We start from the raw sequence: 21,761 nt of genomic DNA on the forward strand, positions 1-21,761 counted from the left end.
CACCACTCTGGCAGGGGAGGGGTGCCACCTTGTTACTGCCAGGCAGAGGCAGAAGTCCAGGTGCCCCATTCAGCTTCCACGATACTCAAGGGTGGTGGGCTCCTCACTCCTGCTGAGTGGAGATGAGAGTTCCAGGTCCCCATGTACTCTCCACTGACAGTGTGGTGGGGATGGCCTCATACTCACTGGGGGACAATGAGTGTCCTGACTCTCCACAGGCTTCCCCTGACATCACACCAGAGGTAAGGGAGATGAACAGTTCATTACTGCCATATGGAGGTAAAGTCCTGATTCTCCATGTGGTCTCTACTGGTCCCATGAGTACAGTGGGGACAGTTCTCACTCCTGGCTGGCAGGGGAGACATTTCCGGCTCCTACTGCCTTCTCTAGCACCTCCATGGCAGGAATGTTGTATGCCTCACTGTAGCCTCGCAAGGATAAAAGTCTAGGCTTATCACTTGGCCTTTGATCAGGTAGCTGGCAGTGCAGCAACAGTTTTTTTCTGTGATGTTTGGCTAGAGGAGAGCTGTTATTGTCTACAAGTTTTCTAACTTGCTAGGCTGTCTTTTCTTGGCTAGAGAGAACAGGCTTTTGTTGGGGCTTTGTCTGTCTTTGCCTGTTGGCAGTATCTAGGTTGCTGACTTCTTCAGCTCCAACTCTGAAATACACACAGGGAACATACCACTGTGTCATTCCTGGTCTCCTGAGGTCCCTAAACTGTATGACTTTTTCTCCTCCAGAGTCTTATATAAAATGTCCAAGGCTTTTAGTTGTATTTGGATGGAAAGAACAGGGGAGAGATGCATAACATAGATGAGGACGGATCTCCATTTTCCCAGAAGTCCCTGGTGTGAGAAATTTTTAAAACTGGTTTTCTTCAAACTATAAAAGATAATCTCCAATAGCCTGCTTCTGAAAATGCTTATAACATTGTTTTCCATTCATTACTTATACAATAATTTATATATTTTAAAAATGAATTAAAGAAATTTTAATCTTGGTCATTTTACTAAGGAAAATTTTTGCTGGGTTTGTGTGAAAGAGCAATAATTTTTAAACTATTATTTTCTGAAGAACATTTAAATATTAACATTAAATTATTCTCCTGGCTGGGAGTGGTAGCTCACACCTGCAATCCCAGAACTTTGGGAGTCCGAAGTAGGACTGCTTGAGCCCAGGAGTTTGAGATCAGCCTGGGCAACAAAGCAAGACCCCATATCTTAAAAAAAAAATTGGCTGTGTGTTTTGGTGCACACCTGTAGTCCTAGCTTCTAGGGAGGCTGAAGCAGGAGGATTACTTGAGCCCAGGAGGTCGAGGCTGCAGTGAGCCATGATCACGCCACTGCACTCCAGCCTGGGTGACAGAGCAAGACCCTATCAAAAATTATTCTCCTAAAATATTTGTGCAGTCTTTTCTTTTTTTTTTTTTTTTTTTGTGAGACAGAGTCTCACTCTGTCACCCAGGCTGGAGTGCAGTGGTGCGATCTCAGCTCACTGTAACCTCCACCTCCTGGGTTCAAGTGATTCTTGTGCTTCAGCCTCCCAAGTAGCGGGGACACAGGTGCCTGCTGCCTACCTCAAGTGATCCACCCACCTGGGCCTCCTAAAGTGCTGGGATTACAGGTGAGCCACCGCAACTGGCCTTTTTTTTTTTTTTTAGAGCCAGGGTCTCGCTATGTTGCCCAAGTTGGTCTCAAACTCCTGGCCTCAAGTGATCCTCCTGCCTCAGTCCCCCAGAGTGGTGGGATTACAGGCGTGAGCCACCGCACCTGGCTGGCATCTATTTTTTATTTAAAGTGTTCAGCCACACTGATAAAGAGGAAAGCCAAAACCCTTAAAGAAAGCAGGGTCAGTCAGAAAGCCTGATGTGGTTAAGGACTGGTGTTGCTGGAGATTCAGAACCAGGTGTAGGAAACCATGCACCAACTGCAAGGTGTTCCAGAGCAGTCAGTGTGAAGCTGGAGCAAGTATTCCCAATTCATTGTTCTAGGCAAATCACAGAATCCAACAGAGAGAATATTACATAGGAAGAAAACAAAATTCCATCACAGAGGACTAAGAATGTGGAGGAAAAGATATAAGGCGGAAGGAAATGATTATAGATTAAAGAGAAAGCACACATTAACTGTTCAAAATGTACAGGTCATTATAAAGTTGAATTAATCTGTCCACAGCCTTCAAAACAGTAACAATTTATTATAGACTAGCATTTTTAAAAAATATTAGCTAACACAGAAACAGAAAACCAAATACTGCATGTTCTCACTTCTAAGTGGGAGCTAAATGATAAGAACTTATGAACACAAAGAAGTAAACAACAGACACCAGGTCTACTTGAGTGGGGAGGGTGGGAGGAGGGAGAGGAGCAGAAAAGATAACTATTGGGTACCAAGCTCAGTACCTGGATGATGTAATAATATGTACAATGAACCCCCATGACATGGGTTTATCTATATAACAAATCTTCACATGTACCCCCAAACCTAAAATAAATATATTTTTAATTTCTATTAAAAAATATATTAGCTTATGTTTATTTTAGCAGCTGGAAAAAATAGGATAAACAGCTCAAAAGAGGTCCATTCAATAAATATTTGTGATTGACTAGCTTATTTGTATAGTAATGAAAGGCTATGGATAAATGGTTTCTATAGATGGCTAAAGGTTTAAGTTACTGTAGAATTCTAATCTTATTATAATTTGTACTCCTATTTCAAATTAATGGAGCCAAGGAAGAAATTCAAATAATGAAACTACAATAACTGGCTAACTCATCTGGAGAAAAGAAGCTGCATCTTACTGCCTATACCAGAAGTCCCAACTGTATTACAACTATAAATGTAAAACAAACAAAAAACAACTAAAAGCATAATACATTAGAATATAAGTTATGGAGAAAAAAATTTTCAGCACAAAACTAAATCATAAAAAATATATTTTACTACATAAAATTTAAAAACAGCATACCCAGTTATTAGGCAACTGAAAATCAAAAGAAAAACCTCTGTAACACATGACAGCATTAGCATCTTTACAAAGAATCAGTCAAGGCAGGTCAAGGTGGCTCACGCCTGTAATCCCAGAACTTTGGGAGGCCAAGGTGGGTGGATTACAAGGTCAGGAGGTCGAGACCATCCTGGCTAACACGGTGAAACCCCGTCTCTACTAAAAAAACAAAAAAAATTAGCTGGGCATGGTGGCGGGTGCCTGTAATCCCAGCTACTCAGGAGGCTGAGGCAGGAGAATGGCACGAACCTGGGAGGCGGAGCTTGCAGTGAGCCGTGATAGCGCCATTGCACTCCAGCCTGGGCGACAGAGCGAGACTCCGCCTCAAAAAAAAAAAAAAAAAATCAGTCAAATAAGAAATAAACAAATTTCCCACCAGAAAAATTGTCAAGTGACTCAAATAATTCACATTCTCAAATGTCAAAGAAATACAAACAGCCAACGAACATTTTAAAAAATCTTTTAACCTCCCCTGAAAGCAAATAAATCCAAACGTAAACAACTAAATGCCATTTAAAATTAAATAGAATTGGTCAAAGTCTGTATATAAATGGTCACCTTCCCACTGATGGGAAAGTGGTATAGTAAGAATGTAAATTGGTAGAACCATTCTGGAGGGCAATCTGACAAATGTCTATTAAATTTAACATGTGCACATCCTTGACCCCAAAATTCCACAATTAGGTAATCTATTCTTAAAAATTCACACAAATATGAAATACATATACACACACATATATTTCATACACACAAATACACCACAGCACTAAATAAAACACACGAAAAAAGGTCAGCACCAAATTATTCATCATTAGAGAAGTAAACGAAAGACATTTATAAAATGAGATAATAGGCCAGGCATAGTAGCTCACATCTGTAATCCCAGCACTTTGGGAAGCCAAGGTGGGAGGATCGCTTGATTCCAGAAGTCTGAGAATATGCTGGGCAACACAGTGAGACCCTGACTCAACAACAACAACAGAAAATTAGCCCGGCACGGTGGCGCACACCTGCAGTCTCAGCTACTTGGGTGGCTAAGGTGGGAGGATCACCTGAGCCCAGGAATTTGAGGTTATACTGAGCTATGATCACACCACAACACTCCTGTCTGGGCAAGTGCGTGAGATCCTATCTCAAAAAATAAAATAAAATGAAATAATACTGTCATTAAAAAGGATAAAATAGACCTATGTGTATAAAATGGAAGTATATTTACAGTAACAGTGAAAATAAATAAGTTGCAAAACCAACATGTACAGTACAATGCTATTTTTGTTCAAAATAAAGCAATGTGTTGGAATATGCATGCATATATACCACAGGTTGGAAAACTACAGCTGAATGGCCACCTACCTTTGAAAATAAAGTTTTATTAGGAAATAGGCACGCTCATTTATTATAACAGACACCCTATACAACCCACAAAACTGAAAATAGTTATGACATAGCCCTTTAAGAAAATATATAGCCAAATGCTGATATATACCAAATTAACTGAAATTACCTCTGCTCTACTTCCGCTTATTTATATTATCTATTTCTATAATATCTGGCTGGCCAGGGTGGCTCATGCCTGTAATCCCAGCACTTTGAGAGGCCAAGGTGGAAGGACAACATGAGGCCAGGAGTTTGAGACCAGACTAACCATCATTATTTCAGGAAAATCATCATGAAGGAAAGAAAGAAAAATATGTGTCCAGGGCATTCCCAGGTAAAGATGGTAAAGTGAACACAGGCATTTAGCCTAAGCTTACTCTAGGTACCCACAAAAACAGTAAACTGTTTTTCTCTTTTTGTTTTTAAGCACAAATCCACAAGGCTAAAGATAACAAACAAGAAAGGAGACCATAGTAACAAAACTCCAGGGATGAATGATAACTGACTTAGCAGACCTGAGAAAGCTAAATCTTTAATGAGAAGTAAGAAAAGCCAAGAAGCAATCCTGTTTTCTCCACAGAATCCTACCCTGAAAGGTCCCAGAAATTTTACACCATGTACTATTGAAAAGAGAGGTAAAGAAAGGACTAAAAACCTGGACTAGATGCAAAGTTCTGGGATATATGTGCAGGATGTGCAAGGGATTTTTATTCCTAAAAAGATGCAACAAAAATTTTTTACTGTAAATTGACAATTTATAATTGTATAAATTTATGGGTTATGAAGTGATGTCATAAATTGTGGATACAATATGGAATAATTAAATAAAGCTAGTTAACATATCCAATACTTCAAATATATTTCTGTGATGAGAACATCAATTTTGAAATGTATAATACCCCCATTATTAAGTATATGCACCACACTGTACAACAGAACTCAATAAAGTATAAAACATATTCTTCCTGTCTGAGATTTTGTACCCTTTGACCATCATTAAATTTTTTTTTTTTTTTTTGAGACAGTCTCACTCTGTCACCCAGGCTGGAATGCAGTGGTACAACTTCGGCCCACTGCAACCTCTGCCTTCTGGGTTCAAGTGACTCTCCTGCCTCAGCCTCCACAGCAGCAGCGACTATACGCAAGCAACACCACACCTGGCCATCTTTCTTTGTATTCTTAGTAGAGATGGGGTTTCACCATGTTGTCGTGGCTGGTCTCAAACTCCTGACCTCAGGTGATCTGCCCACCTCGGCCCCTCAAAGTGCTGTAACACAGGCATGAGCCACCACGCCTGGTCTAAAATTTTTATGAGACAAAATATCAATTTCAAAACGCATCAAAAAGTGAGCAGGCCAGGCACAGTGGCTCATGCCTGCAATCCCAGCACCTTGGGAGGCTGAGGCATATTTTTCTGTACTAAAAATACAAAACTTTTTGTCTCTACTAAAAATACCAGAAAAAAAAAAAATCAGCTGGGCATAGTGGCGCGAGCCTGCAATCCCAGCCACTTGGGAGGCTGAGGCAGGAGAACCGCCTGAACGCGGGAGGCAGAGGCTGCAGTGAGCTGAGATTGTGCCACTGCACTCCAGCGTGGGCAACAAGAGCAAAACTTCATCTTAAAAAAAAAAGAGTGAGCATATTTAACCATCCTCAGCTCATAGTAGAGCAAATAGGTCAACAGAATAATAATTCATGCTATGGCATGTGTAATGAACTCGCAACAAGAGAACACTGATTGCAGAAAGGCAGAGGAACTGTGTCTTGTAAGATTTAGAACAGAGGGGCTCCATAATCCTCTGGCAACCATTCAATGTTGTATCTATGGTTAGAAATGTACATGACAGGAACTCCAGGAATCTTAAGGGTCAACTGTGGCCACACTGTAACATTTATGCTGAGTTACTCTCTGTATTAAGCAGTCATCTGTATAGGTTCCTTTGTGTGTACATGGTACAAATCATGGATCCTTGGTGATCCTTAGAGCCACTCAGTACTTCTGCCCCAATTTCTCAATTTCAGCCATTACACAATCAGTTATACAAGGGATACACCTGGCATACAGACAGTCCATCGTTGACTGCACTAAATCCAGTTTCACTTTTAAGGAAAAGTTGATAAAGTTGGTATCAGAGAAGAATCAAATAGACAAAATAAAAAATGATAAAGGGGAGATCACCACCGATCCCACAGAAATACAAACTACCACCAGAGAATACTCTAAACACCTCTACACAAATAAACTAGAAAATCTAGAAGAAATGGATAAATTCCTCGACACATACACCCTCCCAAGACTAAACCAGGAAGAAGTTGAATCTCTGAACAGATCAATAACAGGCTCTGAAATTGAGGCAGTAATTAATAGCTTACCAACCAAAAACAGTCCAGGACCAGATGGATTCACAGCCGAATTCTACCAGAGGTACAAGGAGGAGCTGGTACCATTCCTTCTAAAACTATTCCAATCAATAGAAAAAGAGGGAATCCTCCCTAATTCATTTTATGAGGCCAGCATCATCCTGATACCAAAGCCTGGCAGAGACACAACAACAAAAAAAAGAATTTTAGACCAATATCCCTGATGAACAACCACGTAAAAATCCTCAATAAAATACTGGCAAACCAAATCCAGCAGCACATCAAAAAGCTTATCCACCATGATCAAGTGGGCTTCATCCCTGGGATGCAAGGCTGGTTCAGCATACACAAAGCAATAAATGTAATCCAGCACATAAACAGAACCAAAGACAAAAACCACATGATTATCTCAATAGATGCAGAAAAGGCCTTTGACAAAGTTCAATAACCCTTCATGCTAAAAACTCTCAATAAATTAGGTACTGATGGGATGTATCTCGAAATAATAAGAGCTATCTATGACAAACCCACAGCCAATATCATACTGAATGGGCAAAAACTGGAAGCATTCCCTTTGAAAACTGGCACAAGACAAGGATGCCCTCTCTCACCACTCCTATTCAACATAGTGCTGGAAGTTCTGGCCAGGGCAATCAGGCAGGAGAAGGAAATAAAGGGTATTCAATTAGGAAAAGAGGAAGTTAAATTGTCCCTGTTAGCAGATGACATGATTGTATATCTAGAAAACCCCATTGTCTCAGCCCAAAATCTCCTTAAGCTGATGAGCAACTTCAGCAAAGTCTCAGGATACAAAATCAATGTACAAAAATCACAAGCATTCTTTACACCAATCACGGACAAACAGAGCCAAATCATGAGTGAACTCCCATTCACAATTGCTTCAAAGAGAATAAAATACCTAGGAATCCAACTTACAAGGGATGTGAAGGACCTCTTCAAGGAGAACTACAAACCACTGCTCAATGAAATAAAAGAGGATACAAACAAATGGAAGAACATTCCACGCTCATGGGTTGGAAGAACCAATATCGTGAAAATGGCCATACTGCCCAAGGTAATTTATAGATTCAATGCCATCCCCATCAAGCTACCAACAACTTTCTTCACAGAATTGGAAAAAAATACTTTAAAGTTCATATGGAACCAAAAAAGAGCCCGCATCGCCAAGTCAATCCTAAGCCAAAAGAACAAAGCTGGAGGCATCATGCTACCTGACTTCAAACTATACTACAAGGCTACAGTAACCAAAACATCATGGTACTGGTACCAAAACAGACATACATACCAATGGAACAGAACAGACCCCTCAGAAATAATATCACACATCTACAACTATCTGATCTTTGACCAACCTGACAAAAACAAGAAATGGGGAAAGGATTCCCTATTTAATAAATGGTGCTGGGAAAACTGGCTAGCCATATGGAGAAAGCTGAAACTGGATCCCTTCCTTACACCTTATACAAAAATTAATTCAAGATGGATTAAAGACTTAAATGTTAGACCTAAAACCATAAAAACCCTAGAAGAAAGCCTAGGCAATACCATTCAGGACATAGGCATGGGCAAGGACTTCATGTCTAAAACACCAAAAGCAATGGCAACAAAAGCCAAAATTGACAAATGGGATCTAATTAAACTAAAGAGCTTCTGCACAGCAAAAGAAACTACCATCAGAGTGAACAGGCAACCTACAGAATGGGAGAAAATTTTTGCAATCTACTCATCTGACAAAGGGCTAATATCCAGAATCCACAAAGAACTCAAACAAATTTACAAGAAAAAAACAACCCCATCAACAACTGGGCAAAGGACATGAACAGACACTTCTCAAAACAAGACATTTATGCAGCCAACAGACACATGAAAAAACGCTCATCATCACTGGTCATCAGAGAAATGCAAACGAAAACCACAATGAGATACCATCTCACACCAGTTAGAATGGGCATCATTAAAAAGTCAGGAAACAACAGGTGCTGGAGAGGATGTGGAGAAATAGGAACACTTTTACACTGTTGGTGGGACTGTAAACTAGTTCAACCATTGTGGAAGTCAGTGTGGCGATTCCTCAGGGATCTAGAACTAGAAATACCATTTGATCCAACCATCCCATTACTGGGTATATACCCAAAGGATTATAAATCATGCTGCTATAAAGACACATGCACACGTATGTTTATTGCGGCACTATTCACAATAGCAAAGACTTGGAACCAACCCAAATGTCCAGCCATGATAGACTGGATTAAGAAAACGTGGCACACATACACCATGGAATACTATGCAGCCATAAAAATGGATGAGTTCATGTCCTTTGTAGGGACATGGATGAAGCTGGAAACCATCATTCTCAGCAAACCATCACAAGGACAGAAAACCAAACACCACATGTTCTCACTCATAGGTGAGAACTGAACAATGAGAACACTTGGACACAGGAAGGGGAATATCACACACCAGGGACTGTTGTGGGGTGGGGGGAGGGGGGAGGGATAGCATTAGGAGATATACGTAATGTAAATGACAAGTTAATGGGTGCAGCACACCAACATGGCACATGTATAGATATGTAACAAACCTGCACATTGTGCACGTGTACCCTAGAACTTAAAAGTATAATAAAAATATATATATTTTTTAAAGAAAAGAAAAAATAAATAAAGTTGGTATCAACAAGGATGTAGTAAGGTGGTACCAGTTGTGCACTACATTGGAACAATAAGCAGGAAGGGTGTTGGGGAACTTCTCTTTCCTCTAACTCGCTGAGATCCTTTTTTTCTTTCTTTTTAGGTTTTAATCTATCCTTTTCTTTAAGCCTCTGATCTCTGAGTTTAAGCATGCGCTTCATGGTTGCATACTTCCTTGTTTTCTTTTGCTTCCCCATGGTCACGCCACACTCCTGTTTCTTCAGATGTGCAGGTTTGTTACATAGGTAAACATGCGCCATAGTGATTTGCTGCACCTATCAATCCATCACCTAGGTAGGTATTAAGCCCAGCATGCATTAGCTATTTTCTATGAAGCAATTTCATCCTTAAATTCTGTGCACCACTCCAAAACCTTCCCCACTGCAGAAGATCTGAGATGTATTTTCTTAAGAGGATAGAGCAGTTGAGGGCCTGAGTTTACACTGGAAACTGGAAGAGTAAATGAAAGTAGTGAGTGCTGAGATCACTCTTCCTTGCCCAGCCTTTTTCTCTCACTCAGATCCCAGAACACTTACAGGCCTATACTCTTCAGCAACAGACAGGAAGTGCTTCTCTAGGGTATCTGACCAGCTAAACAGGAGAGACCTAAATATACTGATATTAGAGATCATCTCAAAGGAATAAAATACATTGATACTCTGTAATAAAAAAATTTAGGCCAAGCGCGGTTGCTCACCCCTGTAATCCCAACACTCTGGGAGGTGGAGACAGGTGGATCACATGAGGTCGGGAGTTCAAGGCCAACCTGGCCTTGAACATGGTGAAACCTCATCTCTACTAAAAAACATAAAAATCAGCTGGGCGTGGTGGTGCGTGCCTGTAGTCCCAGGTTCTCGGGAAGCTGAGGCAGGAGAGTCACTTGAACCCAGGAGGTGGATGTTGCAGTGAGCCGAGATTGCACCACTGCACTCCAGCCTGAGCAACAGAGCAAGACTCTATCTCGAATTAAAAAAAAAATAATAATAATAATAATTTAGCTGATCTTTGTCTCCAGTTCTTGGGAGGTAGCCGCTAAGTGCCTGGAATTTCCTGAGTGACAAACGTCTTTATTAGTCATGGTAGGCCCCGGGACCACATCTGTTAGTTTACCTTAAGGAGGCAACTCAGAGTGGGGCCCTAGATATTTTGTGCTAATGGGAAGACCCAGAATGGGGGGTTGGGGAGCTGGCCATGTCAGAAAGGACACGTGATTAGAGAGTTGGGGATTTTCAGCTGACTTCCAGGGAGGGGAGGAGGGGTGGAGATTAAGTTCAACCACGTGGGCAATGATTCAATCATGCCTACATAATGAGACCCCAATACAACTGTACATTGAAGTTCAGGTAAGCTTCCCTAGTTGGCAATATTCTGCATATTATCACACACTGATGTGTGCTGGATATGCCAGGAGGGTAATGTGTCCTGGTTCTATGAAGAGAGGATAACAGAAACTGCATCTCGTACCCTCCCAGACCTTGTCCTATGGGTATCTCCCTTTGGCTGGCTCTAGCATCTATCCTTCTTCTATATTAAAACTGTAATAGTAAGTATACTTGGCTCTCTGTATCTGTAGGGAATTGGTTCTAGGACCCACCATGGATACCAAAATCCATGGATTTTCATGTCCCTTAGTTAGATCTCTGTATCTGTGGGTTCTGCATCCACAAATTCAATCAATTACAGATTGAAAATAAAGTATTTATATCAAAAGTGATGCATAGTACTTTTCAGTGAGTTTTATGGGTCAATCTAGTGAATTGTCAAACATGAGGAGGTAATAACTCACAAATTTGTAGCCACTTGATCAGAAGTGAAAGTGGCCTGGGAATACCCTAACTAGTGGCTGGTGTCTGAAGTGAGGGCAGTCTTGTGGAGCACTGTGCCCTTACTGCAGGCCTAACTGCAGGTAGTTGGTATGAGAAGTCATTGTAAATATTAAGGATATACCCAAAGAAATGTCCCAGCCAGATCATCCTATAGTGAATACCACACAAAAGCTCAGCATTTGCCATCAACCTTTTAGTGCCTCATTTCTCAAATACAGATGAAGAATAAGGATCACCAGATATATTTGGAAGAAACATAAAAACACTTCAGAAAAGCTACCATTGATAACCTCAGAAATGTAACAAAAGACAGCTTTTCTTTTCTTTTCTTTTCTTTTTTTTTGGAGACGGCATCTCACTCTGCTCCCCAGATTAGAGTGCAGTGGTGTAATCTTTGGTCACTGCAACCTCCATCTCCTGGATTCAAGTGATTCTCCTGCCTCAGCCTCCCGAGTAGCTAGGATTACAAGTGTGTGCCACCACGTCCAGCTAATTTTCGTATTTTTAGTAGAGATGGGGTTTCACCATGTTGGCCAGGCTGGTCTCGAATTCCTAACCTCAAGTGATCCACCTGCCCAGCCTCCCAAAGTGCTAGGATTACAGGGGTGAGCCACCGCGCCCAGCCCAAAAGATAGCTCTTAGAAATTAAAAATATTAGATGAGATTAAAAACTCCATACAGATCTGGAAATTAAGCTAAGGAAATCGTCTCAAAAAATGAAGTAAAAAGACAGAAATGGAAAATAAATAAGGGAAAACTGGAGGACAACAGTCCAGAGAGCCCAAATGCTAATTAACAGAATGTCAGAAAGAGTGAATGAAAAACATAGAAATCAAATTAAGAAATTAAGAAAATATCCCAGAATTGAATGACATAAATTGCAGGATGTCCCACTGAGGGCCCAACACATGTATGAAAGAGACCCATACCCAGTCACATCATTGAGAAATTTTAGAATGGTGTGGAACAAAGACCTTACAAGCTTCCAAAAATTAAGTAACATAAAAAGGATAAAGAAGAGCATCAGCTTCTCAAAAAGAACACTGGAACCTAGGGGGATGAGGAGTAAAACAGAACAGAGCAGAGCCTTTAAAATCTCAAGGAAAATTATTTCCATCTCGAGGAAAATTATTTCTATACCCAGCCAAACTTACAATGAAGCATGAGGGTTGAGGGGAAAAAGATCTTTTCAAGATATACAAGAACTCAAAACTTTTACCTATCTGCATCTTTCTCAGGAACCTACCAGAAGATCTGTTCCCTTAAAATCAGGGGATAACCAGTAAAGAGGAAGCTTAAAAATTCTAGAAAATAGGAGATCCAATATAATAGAGGAGTAAAAGAAATCTACAAGATGATGACAAATTGTGATCTTAAAACAATTCACTGCAACAATCCTAGAGAGCAAACAGTCCAGGCCAGAGCTGATTGGAAGGCATCAGGAAAGATTTCTTCAATATAAAGAAAGTACAAAAATACCTAATGTGTCTGAATACGCTAGGACAATATTTAAACAATGGTAGGGGGATGCGTAGAAAACCAGGCAAAGAGGCAAAAATCGATACTTATTAAACTCTAGGGGAAAAAGTTTATAGGAAAGTAACCATAATGTAATAGATGAATACATTGTTTTATTGCACTTCACTTTACAGATATTGTGTTTTTACAATTGAATGTTTGCAGCAACTCTGCGTGGAGCAAGTCTATTGATGCCATCTTTCTAACAATATCTGCTCACTTTGTGTCTTTGTCACATTTTGGTAATTCTCATCATATTTCAGACTTTTTCATTATTCTTGTATCTGCCATGGTGAGCTGATCAGCAATTGCTGATGTTACCATTGGAACTGTTTTGGGACACCTTGAATTGTATCTACATAAGACAGCAGACTTAATTCATAAATGTTACATGTGTTCTGACTGCTGCATCGACTGGCCTTTCCTCTGTCTCTCTCCCTCTCTTCAGGCCTCCCTATTCCCTTAGACATAACAATATTGAAATTAGGCCATTAATAACCCTACAATGGCTTCTAAGTGTTCAAGTGTAAGGAAGAGTCCCTTTTCTCTCCCTTTAAACTAAAAGCCAGAAATGATTAAATTTAGTGAGGAAGGCATGTTGAAAGCTGAGATAGGCTGAAAGCTAGGCCTTGTGCCAAACAGCCAAGTTGTGACTGCAAAGGAAAAGTTCTTGAAGAGAATTAAAAGTGCTACTCCAGGGAACACATTAATAATAAGAAAGAAAAACAGCTTTACTGCTGAAATGAAGAAAGTTTGAGTGGTCTGGATAAAACATCAAACCAGCCACAACATTCTCTTAAGCCAAAGCCTAATCCAGAGCAAGACCCTAACTCTCTTCAATTCTATGAAGGCTAAGAGAGGTTAGGAACCTGCAGAAGGAGAGTTGGAAGCTAGCAGAGGTTGCTTTTGAGGTTTAAGGAAAAAAGCCATTTCCATAAGATTCAAGTGCAAGGTGAAGCAGCAAGTGCTAATGGAGAACCTGCAGTAAGTTATCTAGAAGACCTAGCTAAGATCATTGATGAAGGTGGCTGCACTAAGTAACAAATTTTCAGTGTAGACAAAACAGTCTTCTCTAGGAAGAAGATGCCATCTAGGATTTTCATAGCTAGTGAGGAGAAGTCAATGCCTGACTTCAAAGCTTCAAACGACAGGCTGACTTTCTTCTTAGGGGGTAATGCAGCTGGTGACTTAAAGTTGAAACCAATGCTCATTTATCATGCTGAAAATCCTAGCGCCCTTATGAATTATGCTAAATCTATTCTGCCTGTGCTCTATAAATGGAATAAGAAAGCCTGGGTGACAACATATGTTTATAGAATGAGTTACTGAACATTTTGAGCCCACTAAGACCTACTGTTGAGACCCGCTATTCAGAAAAAATGATTCCTTTCAAAATATTACTGCTCCTTGACAATGTGCCCAGTCACCCAACAGCTCTGAAGAAGATGTACAAGGAGATTAATGTTTTCATGGCTGCTACCACGACATCCATTCTCCTGCCCATCGATAAAGGAGTCATTTGGCCTTTTAAGTCTTATTATTTAAGAAATACATTCCATAAGGCCAGAGCTGATAGGTATAGACAAAGTAAACTGAAAGCCTTCTGCAAAGGATTCACTATTCTAGATGCCATTAATAATATTCATGATTCATGAAAGCAGGTAAAAATGTCAACATTTACAAGAATAAATGAATGAATTAGAAGGTGATTCCAACCCTCATGGATGACTTTGAGGGGTTCAAGACTTCAGTGGAGGAAGTAACTGCAGAATTAGAAGTGGAGCCTGAATATGAGACTGAATTGCTGCAAACTCATGATAAGACTTGAACAGATGAAGAGCTGCTCTTATGGAAGAGCAAAGAAAGTAGTTTTTTGAGATGGAATCTACTGGTGAAGATGCTGTGGACACTGTTGAAATGACAACAAAGGATTTAGAATATTATGTAAACTTTATTGACAAAGCAGCAGTAGGATTTGTGTGGATTGACTCCAATTTTGAAAGAAGTTCTACCGTAGGTAAAATCCTATCAAATAATCCATACTACAAAAAAAATCTTTCATGAAAAGAAGAGTCCATCAATGTGGCAAACTTCATTATTGTCTCATTTTATGAAATTGGCACAGCCACCCCAACCTTCAGCAACCACCACCCTGATGAGTCAGCAACCTTTGACATCAAGGCAAGATCCTCCACCAGCAAAACGATTATGACTTGCTGAAGGCCCAGATGATTTTTGGCATATTTTAGCAATAAAGTATTTTCAATTAAGGTATGTACATTGTTTTTTAAGACATAATGCTACTGCACGCTTAAGAGATTACAGTATAGTGTAAACTTAACTTTTATAGGCACTGGGAAACCAAAAGATCTGTGTGACTTGCTTGTTGTGACATTCACTTTATTGTGTGGTTTGGAACAGAATCCACAGTATCTCTGAGGTATGCATTTACATGGCTTAGTAATGAATACCATCAACATGGTCATAATAGTATAAATACTGAATATTATTCCAAACAAAATTATGAAGGGAAAATGAAAGGATAAGAAGGATATGGATGTGACAACAGCCTGGGGGGGTGGATGGAATGCATTTTTAGGTGAGAAAGAAAGCTAAACTCTCACCTTGCATAATGAGAAGTTAACAGATAACACCTATAACTGAAAAATCGGAAAGTGGCTCACAGAGCATATTATTTAGATACAGAAATAATCACCAAAAAAATGAGATGAAAGAATTTAAAATGGGTGGCTCTAAAGAACAGGAAATTTGAGGACTTTTGGGAGTGGAAAAAACTGCCCTTTTTCATTACAGGAATCATAACACACTTTGATTATTTAAATACATGCATGTATCACTTTTTTTTTTGAAACAGGGTCTCACTCTGTTACCCAGGCTTAAGTGCAGTGGCATGTGATCACACCTTGCTGCAGCCTCAACCTCCCAGGCTTAAGCAGTTGTCCCACCTGAACCTCCCAAGTAGCTGGAACTACAAGTGCGTGCCACCACGTCCTGATAACTTTTGTATTTTCTGTAGAGAAATGGTTTCACCATGTTGCCCAGGCTGGTCTCAAACTCCTGGACTCAAGCAATCCGCCTATCTCAGCCTCCCAAAATGCTGGGGTTACAGATGTGAGCCACTGTGCCCAGCCATTACTTTTAATTAAACAAACAAAACTGAAATAGAGGAAATGTCCACACATTCATGTATATACATTGTTCCAGACAGAACCATACTATCTGTTCTCTCTCCTGTTTAACTCTTAAAGAAAGAACATGTCATGATAAGAAACTTAAAACACAGCAGGACCCAGTAATGTGAAAGGGAGAACAGCAATAAACAATACTGGAGATATACAGGCAAATCTTGCTTCTTAGGAAACAATAAATGCTATACAATTGATGGCTTATATTGGGATAATCAGGAAAATTTAAATATAAACTAGGTGTGATAATGGTATTGTATTATGTCCAAGAAGGTCATTTTTTAAGACTTTTTTTTTAAGAGATGAGGTCTCACTCTCTTGCCTAGGCTGGAGTACAGTGGTGCAAACATGGCTCACTGTATCCTTGACCTCCTGGGCTCAAGCCATCTTCCCACCTCAGCCTCCCGACTAGCTAAGACTACAGGTGTATATCACCGTGCCTGGCTAATTTTTTTTTCTTTTTTCTTTGTGTGTGTGTGTTTTGTTTTTTTTTTTTTGAGATGGAGTCTCACTCTGTTGCCCAAGCTAGAATTCAGTGGCACGATCTCGGCTCACTGCAACCTTCGCCTGCCGGGTTCAAGCGATTCTCCTGCCTCATCCTGCCTCAGTCTCCTGAGTAGCTGGGATTACAGGCCCAGCTGATTTTTTTGTTTGTATTTTTAGTAGTGGTCTCACTATGTTGCCTAGGCTACTAGGCTAGTCTCAAACTCCTGGGCTCCAGCAATCATCCCACCTTGGCTCCCCAAAGTACTGAGATTACAGGTGGAACCATCAACACCAGCCCAAGATACATTTTTGTTTTTTTGTTTTTTTTTTGAGACAGAGTCTTGCTCTGCCACCCAGGATAGAGTGCAGTGGCGCAATCTCAGCTCACTGCAACCTCCGCCTCCCAGGTTCAAATGATTCTCCTGCCTCAGCCTCCCGAGTAGCAGGGACTACAAGCACGTGCCACCACGCCTGGCTAATTTGTTTTTGTATTTTCAGTAGAGACGGGGTTTCACCATGTTAGCCAGGATGGTCTCGATTTCCTGACCTCGTGATCCGTCTGCCTTGGCCTCCCAAAGTGCTGGGATTACAGGCATGAGCCATCATGCCCAGCCTCCAAGATACATTTTTTTCAGCGATATATATCTAGCAGTGAAATGTCATAATTTCTATAATTTAAATATTCTTCAACAATTAGATAAAACAAATGTTGCCAAATGTTAATAACTGTTAAGTCTGGATGATGAATATGTACGTATTTATCATAGTGTCTCTATTTTTCAGTACATTTGAAATTTTCATAATAAAAAGTCAAGAAAAAATTACTTTGCAAAGACCTATGCATGAAGTAATAAGTTCAATTTCCACAACCATCTTTAAACGGGGATTAGAGGAGACTAGAAATATTCTACGGTTATCTTACCATATCCTGCCATAGAAGCACCATTCTCGACATCCACTGTGTTCTTATTTTCCTCTGCTAGAGCTTTAACATATCTTTTGCTTAAGTCTAGTATTTGCTCACGTAACTTGACACTGCTTTGATGTCTTGGTTGTTGAAAAGTATAGTGCAGTAACATCAATCCCCAAATGAGTCCAAATACAAGCAACAGTAAACTCAATTTCTGGGACATATTTTTTCTTGAGATTGTAAAAAACATTTCTGAAGAAGCAAACAGACTTGACTGAAAAGTGGTAACTTGAGGCAAGCCACAAATCAAGACTTGAAAGAAAAAAGAAAAAAATCTCCTCAATATTGTATATTCTTCATCTTCGGCAAGGTTGTATCTACTCTATTAACTCTGTAAAATGAAGAAGAGAAACAGTATTAGTCTTAATCTGTATCAGTAACAGAACAGACGACTATAAAGAAAATATTCTATAATTTTGATTTGGAACTATATCATATATTTGACAACTTTCTCCACCACTAAGTAAGCTTTCTAGTCTTTTATCAGTCTCACTTACGTATCTTTTCAAAGTTTAAACTAGAAACAAATGTCAATTCATTGAAAATACCTGAAAAAAATGCAACCATGGTCACAAAACTCTTCAAATGGTTTCTCATTTGTAACTAAAACCATGGACATTATAATGAGATATATAGGAGATCTCAGTCTATTCAAATACATGTCACCAACCTAAATGCCTAAAATCTATTCTTCCTCAAAAAAAAGAAAAAACATCAAAACGAAAGTTAGGAAGAAGGAAAGAAAAAGGATCAGAAAATCAAAATGCCTGTCTAAAAAGAATTCCCACAATATAAACAGAGTGTGCCAACATTTCAAAATGTCACCAGAAATTATTACTAATGGGCATAAGGTAACCTTAGGAAGCATCCAATCCAAGATGCAATCTAAGATAAAAAAGTAAGTTATAATTTCTAAGTTGATATCATACAAAAATATGCCAGACATAAAGAATGATGATCATTTAATGGCAAGTACTAAAACACTTAGAGACCAGCGGCAGTGGCTTACACCTGTAAGCCCAACACTTTGGGAGGCAAAGGTGGGAGTATCCCTAGAGCCCAGGAGTTTGAGACCAGTCTGATCAACATAGAAGACCTCATCTCTATACAAAAATTCTAAAAATTAGCCAGGCATGGTGGCATGCACCTGTAGTCCCAGCTACCCAGGAAGCTGGGGCGGCAGGACTGCTTGAGCCTGAGAGGTCAAGGGTACAATGAACCATGATCATTCCACTGTACTCCAGCCTGGGTGACAGAGCAAGACCTTGTTTCAAAAACAAATAAATAAACAAACAGGTTGGAACATTTTCCTATATTTCCAAATTTACAATTCCAAATTTTAAATGAGAAAGGTATGCATTTATGTAATTTAAGAAAAAATTAAAAGGTTATACTTCAAGTTTTTAAAACACAGAAAGGTGCTAATCACAGAATCTAGAAAAACCAGGAGAGTAAAAAAGGTGTGAATCACCAAAGTGTCCAGTAAAAAAACTCTTTGACTACATCAAATGGAGCAAAATTCTTTAGATAGAAATGTATCTCGAGTCAGAACAGTGCATTTCACAAAGATATTTCACAGCTTACTGAAAATAATCCTTAAGAACTTTTTTAAAAATTTATTTACTTATTTATTTTTTAAGACAGGGTCTCTGTTTGTCACTCACGCTGGAGTACAGTGGTGCAATCTCAGCTCACTGCAGCCTCCACCTCCCAGGCTCAAGCTATCCTCTGGCCTCAGCCTCCCAAGTAGCTGGGACCACAGGCACACGCCACCACACCTGGCTAATTTTTTTTTGTAGAGAAGGGCTTTTGCCATGTTGCCAGGCTACTCTCAAACTCCTGAGCTCAAGCTATCCACCTGCCTCAGCCTCCCAAAGTGCTGGGATTAGAGGCGTAAGCCACAGTACTGGCGGGAACTTAGCTTATAGTTTAACTTAGTTTTTCGTTTACCTTTCTCAAAACAAACCCCCTTCCTATCTGGGGACTAGACTACCTTCGCAGGACTAATAAATTAGCTACAAAATTAGAAATTGGCCAGGCATGGTGGCTCACACCTGTAATCCCAGAACTTTGGGAGGCCGAGGTGGGTGGATCACCTGAGGTCAGGAGTTCGAGACCAGCCTGACCAAAATGGTGAAAGCCCATCTCTACTAAAAATACAAAATTAGCCAGACGTGGTGGTGCATGCCTGTAATCCCAGCTACTTGGGAGGCTGAGGCAGGAGAATCACTTGAACCCAGGAGGCAGAAGTTGCAGTGAGCTGAGATTGCATCACTGCACTCCAGCCTGGGCAACAAGAGTGAAACTCCATCTCAAAAAAAAAAACAAAAAAAACAAATTAGAAATTAAGGTTTAGAAGTCACACAGCTGGAGGCTGCAAAATTCTGAACCTCCCCAAATTGTTCCTGGAGGTAATACCACTATTGTCAAACTGAAGATCAATGCTTGAGATATTCTGCAGACCCTGAACTAGGTGGATCAGCTGACACCACCCAGATCAATGAACTGGCTCATCTGGTCTTGTGGCTCCCACCTAGGAAGTGACTCGGTGCAAGAGGACAGCTTTGAAGAGTCATAATTCTATGATTTTGCCTCCAATCTGGCCAATCAGCACTCCCCACTTCCTGACCCCCTACCTACCAAATTATCCTTAAAAACCCCAATCCCTGAGTTTTCAGTGAGATGGGTTTGAGTAATAATAAAATTCTGGTTTCCCATACAGCTGGCTCTGCATGAATTAAACTCTTTCTCTATTGCAATTCCCATCTTGATAAATCGCTTCTGTCTAGGCATCGGGCAAGGAGAACCCATTAGAACCGCCATTAGGCAGTTATAACAGGATGGGCAGTCAGATACACTTCATTATACTTCCCTCCCTTGATAACTGCCATTACCATCATGCCATTAAGGCATTATTCTCCAAGGGCTAACCTAGGGGTGTCCCTGGGCCACACTGGAAGAAGAATTGTTCTGACCACACATAAAATATACTAACGACAGCTGATGAGCTAAAAAAATTAAAAATTAAAAATCACACAAAAAAATCATGGTGTTATAAGAAAGTTTATGAATTTGTGTTGGGCCGCATTCAAAGTCGTCCCATGCGGCCCATGGGTTGCAGGTTGAACAAGCTTGGGCTAAACAGAAATCAGGCCTTTCAAGACTCCACCACTGATCTCAACCAACTGCCTGACTGTTGCCTCTCCATTCTGCAGTTTCAACAAAACAACCTACAAGCATTTCTTCCTGATAAGAGATCACCAACCACAGAGTAGTTCTGGCCAGTCTACAGAGGATGCACAGTAAGGATTTTTGTGTCCTCCGCTTTACCTTTTGACATCGGAGGGCTGAAAAGTCCACCCTGGAATCATGCTAATGCCACAGTTTTTTTATATGCAGGACCTAGGAATGGGTATGAAGCTCAATTGTGCATGCACGTGTTTCTCCTTTCATAAATATTCATGACACCTTAACTTATTAAATATGTATATTCAGTCACCCTGCTCAGCATAAATTCCTGTTCCCTTGTCCCTCTCTCCAAGTGTCTGTTTCTGGCTTCTGGCCGGAGGCTATGCTTCCCAGCCTGTCAGAATGACCACCCTGCAGGCTACAACCTTTTATAAGAAATAAAGCTCTCCTTTCCAAATTTATGAACCTTGTCATTCTTCAGCTGACACCATGATGACCTTGAAGGGGAAGGGGTGAAGGGGATTGAAAATAGGTGACCTCTGCTGGAACCTGAGTCATTACCCCCAGGGTAGGCTAGGCCCTACACTTTTAAGGCAAAAGTAGAAGTGAAGAGGAAACAATTTCCACTGGTATTACTTTATTCTCCAGGGTCAATATGAATACACTCACTGTTCTATTTTCAGAGAACTATGTCTGTGATTTCACATGAGAAAAATAAAAAAAGATAAGAATTTTTGACTTCTTTAGCAACTGAAGGTAATTTACTTATGTACTTTTAATTTAGTGATTAGAAAGGAAAATGATTATTAGCCTCCATCCTTAGGAAAGAAAAAAAAGGAAAGATTCAATGTCTCTTCTTTCTGTGCAATGTTCAAAGCTGCAAATAACAGAGGAACTTTGAACCTCCCCAATTTTTCTTTATGTTTCAAGTACCGATCCAGCCCAGAAGGCCACTTAGATAAGGACAGAGTCACTAACCAGAAACCTGATAGGCCAACACTGAGGCCAAGGGCTTATGGCTTTACCATCTGGCATAGTTCTTATTGGAGTACTTCTTCCATCAAAACAGTCTACAACCTAAAAACTTTTAAATCTTAATTTCTAGGCCACT

General features: G+C 40.1%; 1 protein-coding gene and 1 pseudogene across 1 annotated transcript in view; both read right to left on the bottom strand.

Moving 5' to 3' along the window:
- Positions 1–17,792, bottom strand: part of CCDC126 (coiled-coil domain containing 126) — a 30,762-nt gene extending 12,970 nt beyond the window's left edge. The window contains exon 1 of the mRNA XM_030796722.1: positions 17,414–17,792. Within this exon, the coding sequence (XP_030652582.1) occupies positions 17,414–17,651 (238 nt within the window). The 5' untranslated portion in view covers positions 17,652–17,792. The remainder of the gene's footprint in view (positions 1–17,413) is intronic.
- LOC105737744 lies at positions 6,157–9,671 on the bottom strand (annotated as a pseudogene).
- Positions 17,793–21,761: the final 3,969 nt, after the last annotated feature.

This window comes from Nomascus leucogenys, chromosome 17, assembly GCF_006542625.1.
Source record: "Nomascus leucogenys isolate Asia chromosome 17, Asia_NLE_v1, whole genome shotgun sequence".
Taxonomy (NCBI): domain Eukaryota; kingdom Metazoa; phylum Chordata; class Mammalia; order Primates; family Hylobatidae; genus Nomascus; species Nomascus leucogenys.